Consider the following 16,046-nt stretch of genomic DNA (forward strand, 5'->3'; position numbering starts at 1 on the left):
ACTGATTGTGACTGGGTGGGTTGGGTTAGTCTGAACTGATTGTGACTGGGTGGGTGGGGTTAGTCTGAACTGATTGTGACTGGGTGGGTGGGGTTAGTCTGAACTGATTGTGACTGGGTGGGTGGGGTTAGTCTGAACTGATTGTGACTGGGTGGGTGGGGTTAGTCTGAACTGATTGTGACTGGGTGGGTGGGGTCAGTCTGAACTGATTGTGACTGGGTGGGTGGGGTCAGTCTGATCTGATTGTAACTGGGTGGGTGGGGTTAGTCTGAACTGATTGTGACTGGGTGGGTGGGGTCAGTCTGATCTGATTGTGACTGGGTGGGTGGGGTTAGTCTGAACTGATTGTGACTGGGTGGGTGGGGTCAGTCTGATCTGATTGTGACTGGGTGGGTGGGGTCAGTCTGATCTGATTGTGACTGGGTGGGTGGGGTCAGTCTGAACTGATTGTGACTGGGTGGGTGGGGTTAGTCTGAACTGATTGTGACTGGGTGGGTGGGGTCAGTCTGATCTGATTGTAACAGGGTGGGTGGGGTTAGCTCTTCCATGTCTTATTTGGAGTTCTTACTATTGACCAGCGTGCCAAACAAAACGAATCGCAATCACGTGTAGCCTCGCCTTGGCCTGTATCCCAAGTACCACTCTATTCCTTATAAATTGCTATACTTTGGACACTGTGTAGGTTTAGGGAATAAGGTGTTAAATTCTAGCGGTCAGTTTAACCCTTCCCCTTGCTCATAATTGGGCCCAATGATGTCACATTACCAATGTGTCTTTCACGTGGAATGGGTTTAGTGTGGACATGAGGAGGGGCTTTACGATGGAAAGGAATACATGAATATACTAGCTAGAGGATTTGACCGTTGACTTCTCCCACTTCATAAAAATGAACTGGGTTGCGTCCTAAATGGGAGTCTATGCTGTATAGTGCACTGCTTTTGACCAGGGTGCATAGGGCTCTGGTCTGGTCAAAAGTAGTGCACTATATAGGGAATAGGGCCCTGATCTAAAGTAGTGCACTATATAGGGAATAGGGTGCCATTTGGGATGCATTCTGTGACTGCACCAATGAATAGTGCACTGGATCAAACAGTCGTCTCACTGGGAATATATTCTGGTCGACAGCAAATAGAGATAAATGACTTCAAACTGATGACACAGAGGAACCTGATTTTGTTTGATTTGTGTGATCGTTCTAATTGAGTTAGCAGTGGGCCCGAGGCTACAGATTTCCCCCTTTCCTTAACCACAGTCTGTAATCACAGAGTGCCAAATGGCATACTGTACTATTCCCTATATAGGGCACTACTTTAGACCAGAGCCCTATGGAATCCTATTCCCTATATAGGTCACTACTTTAGACCAGAGCCCTATTCCCTATATAGTGCAAAACTTTAGATCAGGGCCCTATTCCCTATATAGTGGACTACTTTTGGGCAGGGCCCTATGGGGCCATACATAGGACATAGTGTGTCAATATCAGGTGTCCTTGGGATGTGCCTCACGTCGTCTCTGGGCTCTTCCTGTTTATTGGTGTTGTTGTGTGCAGACTAGTGTGAAATGAATCACTGACCCGCTCAATCTCTCCACAGTTTAACATACAAATAGCACTTGTATGTTTTTTTGCGGGGTGCCGTATGTAATCAGTCTACCTCAATTTCTCCCTAAACCGACTTCTCTCTCTCTCTCTCTCTCTTCACCCCATACCTCCCTCCCTCCCCTTCTACCCCCATTGCTTTCCCACTCTACCTCCCCACTGCCTCTATCCCATTCTCCCCTTGCAACCTCTTCCTCTTCATCTCTCTATCCTCACACTCCCTCACCCTCTTTCTCCCTCTCTTTCTCCCTCCCTTTCACCTCTCCCTCACCCCTCTTTCTCCCTCCCTTTCACCTCTCCCCTCTTTCTCCCCCCTTTCTCCTCTCCCTCACCCCTCTTTCTCCCTCCCTCCCATTCTCCTCTCCCTCTCCCTCTCCCCTCGTTCTCCCTCCCTTTCTCCCTCTCCCCTCTTTCTCCCCCCTTTCTCCTCTCCCTCACCCCTCTTCCTCCCTCCCTCCCTTTCTCCCTTTCCCTCTCCCCTCTTTCTCCATCTCCCTCTTTCTCCATCTCCCTCTTTCTCCCTCCCTTTCACCTCTCCATCTCCCTCTTTCTCCCTCCCTTTCACCTCTCCATCTCCCTCTTTCTCCATCTCCCTCTTTCTCCATCTCCCTCTTTCTCCCTCCCTTTCACCTCTCCATCTCCCTCTTTCTCCCTCCCTTTCACCTCTCCATCTCCCTCTTTCTCCATCTCCCTCTTTCTCCATCTCCCTCTTCCTCCCTCCCTCCCTTTCTCCATCTCCCTCTTTCTCCATCTCCCTCCCTTTCTCCATCTCCCTCCCTTTCTCCATCTCCCTCCCTTTCTCCATCTCCCTCCCTTTCTCCATCTCCCTCTTTCTCCATCTCCCTCTTTCTCCATCTCCCTCTTCCCCCCTCCCTCCCTTTCTCCATCTCCCTCTTCCTCCCTCCCTCCCTTTCTCCATCTCCCTCTTCCTCCCTCCCTCCCTTTTTCCATCTCCCTCTTTCTCCATCTCCCTCTTCCTCCCTCCCTCCCTTTCTCCATCTCCCTTTTTCTCCATTTCCCTCTTTCTCCATCTCCATCTTCCTCTTTCTCCTTTATTCCCCCTCTGCCTCACCCACTCCCCCTTTTCCATCCCTCTCCCTTATTCCCCTCCTCTGTCCCTCTCCCTAATTCCCCCTCTATCCCTCTCCCTTATTCCGCTTCTCTATCTCTCTCCCTTATTCTGCTTCTCTATCCCTCTCCCTTATTCCCCTCCTCTGTCCCTCTCCCTAATTCCCCCTCTAACCCTATCACCTCTTCTCCCTCTATCTCTTTCCCTTCTTCCCTCTCTAACTCTCTCCCTTATTCTGCTTCTCTATACCTCTCCCTTATTCCCCTCCTCTGACCCTCTCCCTAATTCCCCCTCTAACCCTATCACCTCTTCTCCCTCTATCTCTCTCCCTTCTTCCCTCTCTAACTCTCTCCCTTATTCTGCTTCTCTATCCCTCTCCCTTATTCCCAGTCTGTCATGCAGGTGAAAGAGGACCCAAAAGCGACTTAACAGAAACAGAGTTTATTTAAATCCAAACAGGGAATAACAAAAATCCTCTAGTCTGTAGAGAGGAATAACTAGAGAAGCGGCCACAGACTGCAGGTCGCTTCGGGTAGGCGCAGGCCGTAGTTGATAGAGCCACCTGCTCACACGCAGCATCTGATGAAGGCAAAAAACACGACAGGACAGGGCGAAACACAATCACAGCATGGTGAATACAAAACAAGGAACCGACGGGACAGGAACGGATCACAAAGGAATAAATAGGGACTCTAATCAGGGGAAAGGATCGGGAACAGGTGTGGGAAGACTAAATGATGATTAGGGAATAGGAACAGCTGGGAGCAGGAACGGAACGATAGAGAGAAGAGAGAGCGAGAGAGTGAGAGAGAGGGAGGGGGAGAGAGAGGGATAGAAGGAGGGAAAGAACCAAATAAGACCAGCAGAGGGAAACGAATAGCATGGGGAGCACAGGGACAAGACATGATAATAAATGACAAACATGACAGTACCCCCCACTCACCGAGCGCCTCCTGGCGCACTCGAGGAGGAATCCTGGCGGCAACGGAGGAAATCATCGATGAGTGAACGGTCCAGCACGTCCCGAGACGGAACCCAACTCCTCTCCTCAGGACCGTAACCCTCCCAATCCACTAGGTATTGGTGACCCCGTCCCGAAACGCATGTCCATGATCTTATGTACCTTGTAAATAGGTGCGCTCTCGACAAGGACGGGAGGGGGAGGGAAGACGAACGGGGGTGCGAAGAAAGGGCTTAACACAGGAGACATGGAAGACAGGATGGACGCGACGAAGATGTCGCGGAAGAAGCAGTCGCACAGCGACAGGATTGACGACCTGGGAGACACGGAACGGACCAATGAACCGCGGAGTCAACTTACGAGAAGCTGTCGTAAGAGGAAGGTTGCAGTGGAAAGCCACACTCTCTGGCCGCAACAATACCTTGGACTCTTAATCCTGCGTTTATTGGCGGCTCTCACCGTCTGTGCCCTGTAACGGCAAAGTGCAGACCTCACCCTCCTCCAGGTGCGCTCACAACGTTGGACAAACGCTTGAGCGGAGGGAACGCTGGACTCGGCAAGCTGGGATGAGAACAGAGGAGGCTGGTAACCCAGACTACTCTGAAACGGAGATAACCCGGTAGCAGACGAAGGAAGCGAATTGTGAGCGTATTCTGCCCAGGGGAGCTGTTCTGCCCAAGACGCAGGGTTTCTGAAAGAAAGGCTGCGTAGTATGCGACCAATCGTCTGATTGGCCCTCTCTCTGCTTGACCGTTAGACTGGGGATGAAACCCGGAAGAGAGACTGACGGACGCACCAATCAAACGACAGAACTCCCTCCAAAACTGTGACGTGAATTGCGGGCCTCTGTCTGAAACGGCGTCTAACGGGAGGCCATGAATTCTGAATACATTCTCAATAATGATTTGTGCCGTCTCCTTAGCGGAAGGAAGTTTAGCGAGGGGAATGAAATGTGCCGCCTTAGAGAACCTATCGACAACCGTCAGAATCACAGTCTTCCCCGCAGACAAAGGCAGACCGGTAATGAAGTCTAAGGCAATGTGAGACCATGGTCGAGAAGGAATGGGGAGCGGTCTGAGACGACCGGCAGGAGGAGAGTTACCCGACTTAGTCTGCGCGCAGTCCGAACAAGCAGCCACGAAACGGCGCGTGTCACGCTCCTGAGTCGGCCACCAAAAGCGCTGGCGAATAGACGCAAGAGTGCCTCGAACACCGGGATGACCAGCTAACTTGGCAGAGTGAGCCCACTGAAGAACAGCCAGACGAGTGGAAACAGGAACGAAAAGGAGGTTACTAGGACAAGCGCGGCGGCGCAGTGTGCGTGAGTGCTTGCTTAACCTGTCTTTCAATTCCCCAGACTGTTAACCCGACAACACGCCCATAAGGAAGAATCCCCTCGGGATCAGTAGAAGCCACAGAAGAACTAAACAGACGGGATAAGGCATCAGGCTTGGTGTTCTTGCTACCCGGACGGTAAGAAATCACAAACTCGAAACGAGCGAAAAACAACGCCCAACGAGCTTGACGGGCATTAAGTCGTTTGGCAGAACGGATGTACTCAAGGTTCTTATGGTCTGTCCAAACGACAAAAGGAACGGTCGCCCCCTCCAACCACTGTCGCCATTCGCCTAGGGCTAAGCGGATGGCGAGCAGTTCACGGTTACCCACATCATAGTTGCGCTCAGATGGCGACAGGCGATGAGAAAAATAAGCGCAAGGATGAACCTTATCGTCAGACTGGAAGCGCTGGGATAGAATAGCTCCCACGCCTACCTCTGAAGCGTCAACCTCGACAATGAATTGTCTAGTGACGTCAGGAGTAACGAGGATAGGAGCGGACGTAAAACGTTCTTTTAGAAGATCAAAAGCTCCCTGGGCGGAACCGGACCACTTAAAACACGTCTTGACAGAAGTAAGAGCTGTGAGAGGGGCAGCAACTTGACCGAAATTACGAATGAAACGCCGATAGAAATTAGCGAAACCTAAAAAGCGCTGCAACTCGACACGTGACCTTGGAACGGGCCAATCACTGACAGCTTGGACCTTAGCGGAATCCATCTGAATGCCTTCAGCGGAAATAACGGAACCGAGAAAAGTAACGGAGGAGACATGAAAAGAGCACTTCTCAGCCTTTACGTAGAGACAATTCTCTAAAAGGCGCTGTAGGACACGTCGAACGTGCTGAACATGAATCTCGAGTGACGGAGAAAAAATCAGGATATCGTCAAGATAGACAAAAACAAAAATGTTCAGCATGTCTCTCAGAACATCATTAACTAATGCCTGAAAAACAGCTGGCGCATTGGCGAGACCGAACGGCAGAACCCGGTACTCAAAATGCCCTAACGGAGTGTTAAACGCCGTTTTCCACTCGTCCCCCTCTCTGATGCGCACGAGATGGTAAGCGTTACGAAGGTCCAACTTAGTAAAGCACCTGGCTCCCTGCAGAATCTCGAAGGCTGATGACATAAGGGGAAGCGGATAACGATTCTTAACCGTTATGTCATTCAGCCCTCGATAATCCACGCAGGGGCGCAGAGTACCGTCCTTCTTCTTAACAAAAAGAACCCCGCCCCGGCCGGAGAAGAAGAAGGCACTATGGTACCGGCGTCAAGAGACACAGACAAATAATCCTCGAGAGCCTTACGTTCGGGAGCCGACAGAGAGTATAGTCTACCTCGAGGAGGAGTGGTCCCCGGAAGGAGATCAATACTACAATCATACGACCGGTGAGGAGGAAGGGAGTTGGCTCGGGACCGACTGAAGACCGTGCGCAGATCATGATATTCCTCCGGCACTCCTGTCAAATCGCCAGGTTCCTCCTGAGAAGTAGGGACAGAAGAAAGCGGGAGGGATGGCAGACATTAAACACTTCACATGACAAGAAACGTTCCAGGATAGGATAGAATTACTAGACCAATTAATAGAAGGATTATGACATACTAGCCAGGGATGACCCAAAACAACAGGTGTAAACGGTGAACGGAAAATCAAAAAAGAAATAGTCTCACTGTGGTTACCAGATACTGTGAGGGTTAAAGGTAGTGTCTCAAATCTGATACTGGGAAGATGACTACCATCTAAGGCGAACATGGGCGTAGGCTTATCTAACTCTCTGAAAGGAATGTCATGTTTCCGAACCCATGCTTCGTCCATGAAACAACCCTCAGCCCCAGAGTCTATCAAGGCACTACATGTAGCACCCGAACCGGTCCAGCGTAGGTGGACCGACAAAGTAGTACAGGACCTTGATGGAGAGACTTGAGTAGTTGCGCTCACCTGTAGCCCTCCGCTTACAGATGAGCTCTGGCTTTTACTGGACATGAATTAACAAAATGTCCAGCAACTCCGCAATAGAGGCACAGGCGGTTGGTGATCCTCCGTTCCCTCTCCTTATTCGAGATGCGAATCCCTCCCAGCTGCATGGGCTCAGTCTCAAAGCCAGAGGAGGAAGATGGTTGCGATGCGGAGCAGGGAAACACCGTTGATGCGAGCTCTCTTCCACGAGCCCGGTGACGAAGATCTACCCGTCGTTCTATGCGGATGGCGAGAGCAATCAAAGAGTCCACATCTGAAGGAACCTCCCGGGAGAGAATCTCATCCTTAACCACTGCGTGGAGTCCCTCCAGAAAACGAGCGAGCAGCGCCGGCTCGTTCCACTCACTAGAGGCAGCAAGAGTGCGAAACTCAATGGAATAATCCGTTATGGACCGTTCACCTTGGCATAAGGAAGCCAGGGCCCTAGAAGCCTCCCCACCAAAAACTGAACGGTCAAAAACCCGAATCATCTCCTCTTTAAAGTTCTGGAATTTGTTAGAGCAATCAGCCCTTGCCTCCCAGATAGCTGTGCCCCATTCTCGAGCCCGGCCAGTAAGGAGTGAAATGACGTAAGCAACCCGAGCTCTCTCTCTAGAGTATGTGTTGGGTTGGAGAGAGAACACAATCTCACACTGCGTGAGAAAGGAGCGGCACTCAGTGGGCTGCCCGGAGTAGCAAGGTGGGTTATTAACCCTAGGTTCTGGAGGCTCGGCAGGCCAGGAAGTAACAGGTGGCACGAGACGTAGACTCTGGAACTGTCCAGAGAGGTCGGAAACCTGAGCGGCCAGGTTCTCCACGGCATGGCGAGCAGCAGACAATTCCTGCTCGTGTCTGCCGAGCATGGCTCCTTGGATCTCGACGGCAGTGTAACGAGCGTCTGAAGTCGCTGGGTCCATTCCTTGGTCGGTTCCTTCTGTCATGCAGGTGAAAGAGGACCCAAAAGCGACTTAACAGAAACAGAGTTTATTTAAATCCAAACAGGGAATAACAAAAATCCTCTAGTCTGTAGAGGGGAATAACTAGAGAAGCGGCCACAGACTGCAGGTCGCTTCGGGTAGGCGCAGGCCGTAGTTGATAGAGCCACCTGCTCACACGCAGCATCTGATGAAGGCAAAAAACACGACAGGACAGGGCGAAACACAATCACAGCATGGTGAATACAAAACAAGGAACCGACGGGACAGGAACGGATCACAAAGGAATAAATAGGGACTCTAATCAGGGGAAAGGATCGGGAACAGGTGTGGGAAGACTAAATGATGATTAGGGGAATAGGAACAGCTGGGAGCAGGAACGGAACGATAGAGAGAAGAGAGAGCGAGAGAGTGAGAGAGGGAGGGGGAGAGAGAGGGATAGAAGGAGGGAAAGAACCAAATAAGACCAGCAGAGGGAAACGAATAGCATGGGGAGCACAGGGACAAGACATGATAATAAATGACAAACATGACACAGTCTCTATCCCTCTCCCTTCTTCCCCCTCTATCCCTCTCCCTTATCCCCTTACCTTATTCCGCTTCTCTATCTCTCTCCCTTATTCCCCGTCTCTATCCCTCTCTCTTATCCCCTTCCCCTTCCCATCTTGTTACGCTTCTCAACCCCTCTCCCTTATTCTGCTTCTCTATCCCTCTCCCTTATTCCCCGTCTCTATCCCTCTCCCTTATTCCCTGTCTCTATCCCTCTCCCTTATTCCCCGTCTCTATCCCTCTCCCTCATCCCCTTCCCTTATTCCGCTATCTTATTCCGCTTCTCAACCCCTCTCCCTTATTCCGCTTCTCTATCCTTCTCCCTTATTCCGCTATCTTACTCTGCTTATCTATCCCTATCCCTTATTCCATTCTCTATCTCTATCTCTCTCCCTTATTCCCCGTCTCTATCCCTCTCCCTTATCTCCTTCCCTTATTCCGCTATCTTATTCCGCTTCTTAACCTCTCTCCCTTATTCCGCTTCTCTATCCCTCTCCCTTATTCCGCTTCTCAACCCCTCTCCCTTATTCCGCTTCTCTATCCCTCTCCCTTATTCCGCTATCTTACTCTGCTTATCTATCCCTCTCCCTTATTCCCAGTCTCTATCCCTCTCTCTTATTCCCCGTCTCTATCCCTCTCCCTTATCCCCTTCCCTTATTCCGCTATCTTATTCCGCTTCTCATTTACATTTACATTTAAGTCATTTAGCAGACGCTCTTATCCAGAGCGACTTACAAATTGGTGCATTCACCTTATGGACATCCAGTGGAACAGTCACTTTACAATAGTGCATCTAAATCTTAAAGGGGGGTGAGAGGGATTACTTATCCTATCCTAGGTATTCCTTAAAGAGGTGGGGTTTCAGGTGTCTCCGGAAGGTGGTGATTGACTCCGCTGTCCTGGCGTCGTGAGGGAGTTTGTTCCACCATTGGGGGGCCAGCGCAGCGAACAGTTTTGACTGGGCTGAGCGGGAGCTGTGCTTCCTCAGTGGTAGGGAGGCGAGCAGGCCAGAGGTGGATGAACGCAGTGCCCTTGTTTGGGTGTAGGGCCTGATCAGAGCCTGGAGGTACTGAGGTGCCGTTCCCCTCACAGCTCCGTAGGCAAGCACCATGGTCTTGTAGCGGATGCGAGCTTCAACTGGAAGCCAGTGGAGAGAACGGAGGAGCGGGGTGACGTGAGAGAACTTGGAAAGGTTGAACACCAGACGGGCTGCGGCGTTCTGGATGAGTTGAAGGGGTTTAATGGCACAGGCAGGGAGCCCAGCCAACAGCGAGTTGCAGTAATCCAGACGGGAGATGACAAGTGCCTGGATTAGGACCTGCGCCGCTTCCTGTGTGAGGCAGGGTCGTACTCTGCGGATGTTGTAGAGCATGAACCTACAGGAACGGGCCACCGCCTTGATGTTGGTTGAGAACGACAGGGTGTTGTCCAGGATCACGCCAAGGTTCTTGGCGCTCTGGGAGGAGGACACAATGGAGTTGTCAACCGTGATGGCGAGATCATGGAACGGGCAGTCCTTCCCCGGGAGGAAGAGCAGCTCCGTCTTGCCGAGGTTCAGCTTGAGGTGGTGATCCGTCATCCACACTGATATGTCTGCCAGACATGCAGAGATGCGATTCGCCACCTGGTCGTCAGAAGGGGGAAAGGAGAAGATGAATTGTGTGTCGTCTGCATAGCAATGATAGGAGAGACCATGTGAGGTTATGACAGAGCCAAGTGACTTGGTGTATAGCGAGAATAGGAGAGGACCAAGAACAGAGCCCTGGGGGACACCAGTGGTGAGAGCGCGTGGTGAGGAGACAGATTCTCGCCACGCCACCTGGTAGGAGCGGCCTGTCAGGTAGGACGCAATCCAAGCGTGGGCCGCGCCGGAGATGCCCAACTCGGAGAGGGTGGAGAGGAGGATCTGATGGTTCACAGTATCGAAGGCAGCCGATAGATCTAGAAGGATGAGAGCAGAGGAGAGAGAGTTAGCTTTAGCAGTGCGGAGCGCCTCCGTGATACAGAGGAGAGCAGTCTCAGTTGAATGACTAGTCTTGAAACCTGACTGATTTGGATCAAGAAGGTCATTCAGAGAGAGATAGCGGGAGAGCTGGCCAAGGACGGCACGTTCAAGAGTTTTGGAGAGAAAAGAAAGAAGGGATACTGGTCTGTAATTGTTGACATCGGAGGGATCGAGTGTATGTTTTTTCAGAAGGGGTGCAACTCTCGCTCTCTTGAAGACGGAAGGGACGTAGCCAGCGGTCAGGGATGAGTTGATGAGCGAGGTGAGGTAAGGGAGAAGGTCTCCGGAAATGGTCTGGAGAAGAGAGGAGGGGATAGGGTCAAGCGGGCAGGTTGTTGGGCGGCCGGCCGTCACAAGACGCGAGATTTCATCTGGAGAGAGAGGGGAGAAAGAGGTCAGAGCACAGGGTAGGGCAGTGTGAGCAGAACCAGCGGTGTCGTTTGACTTAGCAAACGAGGATCGGATGTCGTCGACCTTCTTTTCAAAATGGTTGACGAAGTCATCTGCAGAGAGGGAGGAGGGGGGGGAGGGGGAGGAGGATTCAGGAGGGAGGAGAAGGTGGCAAAGAGCTTCCTAGGGTTAGAGGCAGATGCTTGGAATTTAGCGTGGTAGAAAGTGGCTTTAGCAGCAGAGACAGAGGAGGAAAATGTAGAGAGGAGGGAGTGAAAGGATGCCAGGTCCGCAGGGAGGCGAGTTTTCCTCCATTTCCGCTCGGCTGCCCGGAGCCCTGTTCTGTGAGCTCGCAATGAGTCATCAAGCCACGGAGCGGGAGGGGAGGACCGAGCCGGCCTGAGTCAAAGGATGCAGAGAGGGAGGAGAGGAGGGTTGAGGAGGCAGAATCAGGAGATAGGTTGGAGAAGGTTTGAGCGGAGGGAAGAGATGATAGGATGGAAGAGGAGAGAGTAGCGGGGGAGAGAGAGCGAAGGTTGGGACGGCGCGATACCATCCGAGTAGGGGCAGTGTGGGAGGTGTTGGATGAGAGCGAGAGGGAAAAGGATACAAGGTAGTGGTCGGAGACTTGGAGGGGAGTTGCAATGAGGTTAGTGGAAGAACAGCATCTAGTAAAGATGAGGTCGAGCGTATTGCCTGCCTTGTGAGTAGGGGAGGAAGGTGAGAGGGTGAGGTCAAAAGAGGAGAGGAGTGGAAAGAAGGAGGCAGAGAGGAAAGAGTCAAAGGTAGACGTGGGGAGGTTAAAGTCGCCCAGAACTGTGAGAGGTGAGCCGTCCTCAGGAAAGGAGCTTATCAAGGCATCAAGCTCATTGATGAACTCTCCGAGGGAACCTGGAGGGCGATAAATGATAAGGATGTTAAGCTTGAAAGGGCTGGTAACTGTGACAGCATGGAATTCAAAGGAGGCGATAGACAGATGGGTAAGGGGAGAAAGAGAGAATGACCACTTGGGAGAGATGAGGATCAACCTCTCTCCCTTATTCCGCTTCTCTATCCCTCTCCATCATTCCCCGTCTCTATCCCTCTCCCTTATCCCCTTCCCTTATTCCGCTATCTTATTCCGCTTTTCAACCCCTCTCCCTTATTCTGCTTATCTATCCCTCTCCATCATTCCCCGTCTCTATCCCTCTCCCTTATCCCCTTCCCTTATTCCGCTATCTTATTCCGCTTCTCAACCCCTCTCCCTTATTCCGCTTCTCTATCCCTCTCCCTTATCCCCTTCCGTTATTCCACTTTCCTCTTATTCCCCGTCTCTATCCCTCTCCTTTATTCCCCGTCTTTATCCCTCTCCCTTATTCCTCCTTTATTTACTATTCCTCTGTTCCACATGCAGTGTGATTAGATGGTTTACCATTAAATAGTTTGTCTTCCTCTGTTCCCTACAGTGTGATCCAGGTGAAGCCACCAAGCTCCTGTATGACCTGCTCTACACCGAGCCCATCAAGATGGTCCTGATGCCCGGCTGCAGCTCTGTGTCCACTTTGGTGGCCGAGGCCGCTCGCATGTGGAACCTTATAGTGGTGAGTGTGGTTCTACTGTTCTAATGTCTGTCTGTCCTATATGACAGACAGACATATAAAGAGACAGACATATAGACAGACAGACATATAGACAGACAGGCATATAGACAGACAGGCATATAGACAGACAGACACATAGACAGACAGGCATATAGACAGACAGGCATATAGACAGACAGACACATAGACGGACAGACAGACACAGAGACAGACAGACACAGAGACATACAGGCATATAGACAGACAGACACATAGACAGACAGACACATAGACAGACAGACATATAGACAGACAGACATATATACAGACAGACACATAGACAGACAGACATATAGACAGACATAGACAGACATAGACAGACAGACAGACAGACAGACAGACAGACAGACAGACAGACAGACAGACAGACAGACAGACAGACAGACAGACAGACAGACAGACAGACAGACAGACAGACAGACAGACAGACATATAGACAGACAGACAGACATAGACAGACATATAGACAGACAGACATAGACAGACAGACATAGACAGACAGACATATAGACAGACAGACAGACAGACATATAGACAGACAGACAGACAGACAGACATATAGACAGACAGACAAACTGTCCACAGGCACACTGTCACGTTCTGACCTTTATTTCCTTTGTTTTGTCTTTATTTAGTATGGTCAGGGCGTGAGTTGGGGTGGGCAGTCTATGTGTGTTTTTCTATGTTGGGGTTTTGAGTTTGGCCTCGTATGGTTCTCGATCAGAGGCAGGTGTCATTAGTTGTCTCTGATTGAGAAACATACTTAGGTAGCCTGGGTTTCACTGTTGGTTTGTGGGTGTTTGTTGCCACACGGTCCTGTTTCGGTTTTCCTTCATGTTCACGTTTATTGTTTTGTATTTCATTATGTCTTAAAATAAACGCGCATTGGTCCTCCGATCCTTCTCGCTACTCCTCCTCAGAAGAGGAGGAAGAATGCCGTTACACACACACAGACAGACACACACGCACGCAGACAGGCAGGCAGACAGGCAGACAGGCAGGCAGGCAGGCAGACAGGCAGGCACGCAGACAGGCAGGCAGACAGACAGGCAGGCAGACAGGCAGGCAGACAGACAGGCAGGCAGACAGACAGGCAGGCAGACAGGCAGGCAGGCAGGCAGGCAGGCAGACAGACAGACAGATTGTTGTTATTTTTGTATTTAATTGTGTATTATTGTTTACTACCATTTTCTATTATTATTTTTTATTTTTTATATTGACACAATGTTTTTCAATGTTTTTCATGCCAATAAAGCAGCTTGAATTTTAATTTGAGAGACAGAGAGAGAGAGAGTGGGAGACAGAGAGAGAGAGAGAGAGACAGAGAGAGAGAGAGAGAGAGAGAGAGAGAGAGGGGAGTGGGTAGAGAGAGAGAGAGAGAGAGAGAGAGGGAGGGGTAGAGAGAGAGAGAGAGAGAGAGAGAGAGAGAGAGAGAGAGAGAGAGAGAGAGGGGGAGTGGGTAGAGAGAGAGAGAGAGAGAGAGAGAGGGGAGTGGGTAGAGAGAGAGAGAGAGAGAGAGAGAGAGAGAGAGAGAGAGGGGAGTGGGTAGAGAGAGAGAGAGAGAGAGAGAGAGAGAGAGAGAGAGAGAGAGAGAGAGAGAGAGAGAGAGAGAGAGAGAGAGAGAGAGAGAGAGAGAGAGAGAGAGAGAGAGAGAGAGTGGGTAGAGAGAGAGAGGGGGAGTGGGTAGAGAGAGAGAGAGAGAGAGAGGGGTGAGAGAGAGAGAGAGAGAGAGAGGGAGGGGTAGAGAGAGAGAGAGGGGAGTGGGTAGAGAGAGAGAGAAAGAGGGGAGTGGGTAGAGAGAGAGAGAGAATAGAGGGGAGTGGGTAGAAAGAGAGAGAGGAGGGGTAGTGGGTAGAGAAGAGAGAGAGAGAGAGAGGGAGGGGTAGAGAGAGAGAGAGAGAGAGAGAGAGAGAGAGAGAGAGAGAGAGAGAGAGAGAGAGAGAGAGAGAGAGAGAGAGAGAGAGAGAGAGAGAGAGAGAGAGAGAGAGAGAGAGAGAGAGAGAGAGAGAGAGAGAGAGAGAGAGAGAGAGAGAGAGAGAGAGAGAGAGGGAGTGGGTAGAGAGAGAGAGAGAGAAGCACACACCTCAGATCGATTTAGCTGAGGGAAGCCATTCCAAGGGCTCTGGACTAGGCACAGGAAGAGAGAGAGTAGGATGGAGAGAGAGAGGGAGAGTAGGATAGAGAGGGAGAGTAGGATGGAGAGAGAGAGGGAGAGTAGGATGGAGAGAGAGAGGGAGAGTAGGATGGAGAGAGAGAGGGAGATGAGGATGGAGAGAGAGAGAGGGAGAGTAGGATGGAGAGAGAGTGAGAGAGTAGGAAGGAGAGAGAGAGGGAGATGAGGATGGAGAGAGAGAGAGGGAGAGTAGGATGGAGAGAGAGTGAGAGAGTAGGAAGGAGAGAGAGAGGGAGATGAGGATGGAGAGAGAGAGGGAGAGTAGGATGGAGAGAGAGAGGGAGATGAGGATGGAGAGAGAGAGAGGGAGAGTAGGATGGAGAGAGAGAGAGAGAGAGAGAGAGAGAGAGAGAGAGAGAGAGAGAGAGAGGATGGAGAGAGAGTGGGAGGATGAGAGAGAGAGAGAGAGAGAGAGAGGATGGAGAGAGAGTGAGAGTAGGATGGAGAGAGAGAGGGAGAGTAGGATGGAGAGAGAGAGAGAGAGAGTAGGATGGAGAGAGAGAGAGAGAGGATGGAGAGAGAGAGAGAGGAGAGAGAGTAGGATGGAGAGAGAGAGATGATGATGGAGAGAGAGAGAGAGAGAGAGAAGGATGGAGAGAGAGAGAGAGAGAGAGAGAGAGAGAGAGAGAGAGAGAGAGAGAGAGAGAGAGAGAGAGAGAGGGGAGACAGGGAAGCGGATACCTCAGATCCACTTGGCTTTGGCAGGAAAGGAGAGGAGAATGTCTGCCAGCCTAGAGGTAAGGAAAGCGTTGGATGGCCTCTAAACGGCTAGTCCTGAATGACAAATCAGAAGTGTCAAGGAAGTCAGAGGGAATAATAACACTGGTCTGTCCATCTCAGTGGTAGAGTTTCTAAAACCACCGTAGGGTACCACCTTTTGACCAGGGCCCTTACCACGTGCCTCTTACATCTGACAGCACTGCACCTTAGAAGATCTGGACATTTCCCAAATGACATTTTATGTCCACTGTCCAGACTTTTAACACTTTATGGAGGGTTACAGGAATATCAGGCTGATATTTGGGAGATTTTTGGTATTTATGTCTCTCTCCACTTTTAGAAGTTAGAGTATGAAGTGCACTCTCACATTTTTCACACACAGTGCTATTTTGGTGTCATAAAAGAGGCTGATCTAATATACTGGGACATGGCTGATCTAATATACTGGGACATGGCTGATCTAATATACTGGGACATGGCTGATCTAATATACTGGGTCATGGCTGATCTAATATACTGGGACATGGCTGATCTAATATACTGGGACATGGCTGATCTAATATACTGGGACATGGCTGATCTAATATACTGGGACATGGCTGATCTAATATACTGGGACATGGCTGATTTAATATACTGAGACATGGCTGATCTAATATACTGGGACATGGCTGATCTAATATACTGGGACATGGCTGATCTAATATACTGGGACATGGCTGATCTAATGT

At 50.6% G+C, this 16,046-nt stretch overlaps 1 protein-coding gene across 3 annotated transcripts in view; it reads left to right on the forward strand.

Moving 5' to 3' along the window:
- LOC124013436 (gamma-aminobutyric acid type B receptor subunit 1-like) overlaps window positions 1-16,046 on the forward strand; it is a 247,874-nt gene that overhangs the window by 60,304 nt on the left and 171,524 nt on the right. For all 3 annotated transcript variants that reach the window (XM_046327784.1, XM_046327782.1, XM_046327783.1), the window contains one exon: window positions 12,249-12,383. In XM_046327784.1, the coding sequence (XP_046183740.1) occupies window positions 12,249-12,383 (135 nt within the window). The remainder of the gene's footprint in view (window positions 1-12,248; window positions 12,384-16,046) is intronic.

This window comes from Oncorhynchus gorbuscha, linkage group LG24 (genome assembly GCF_021184085.1).
Source record: "Oncorhynchus gorbuscha isolate QuinsamMale2020 ecotype Even-year linkage group LG24, OgorEven_v1.0, whole genome shotgun sequence".
NCBI lineage: Eukaryota > Metazoa > Chordata > Actinopteri > Salmoniformes > Salmonidae > Oncorhynchus > Oncorhynchus gorbuscha.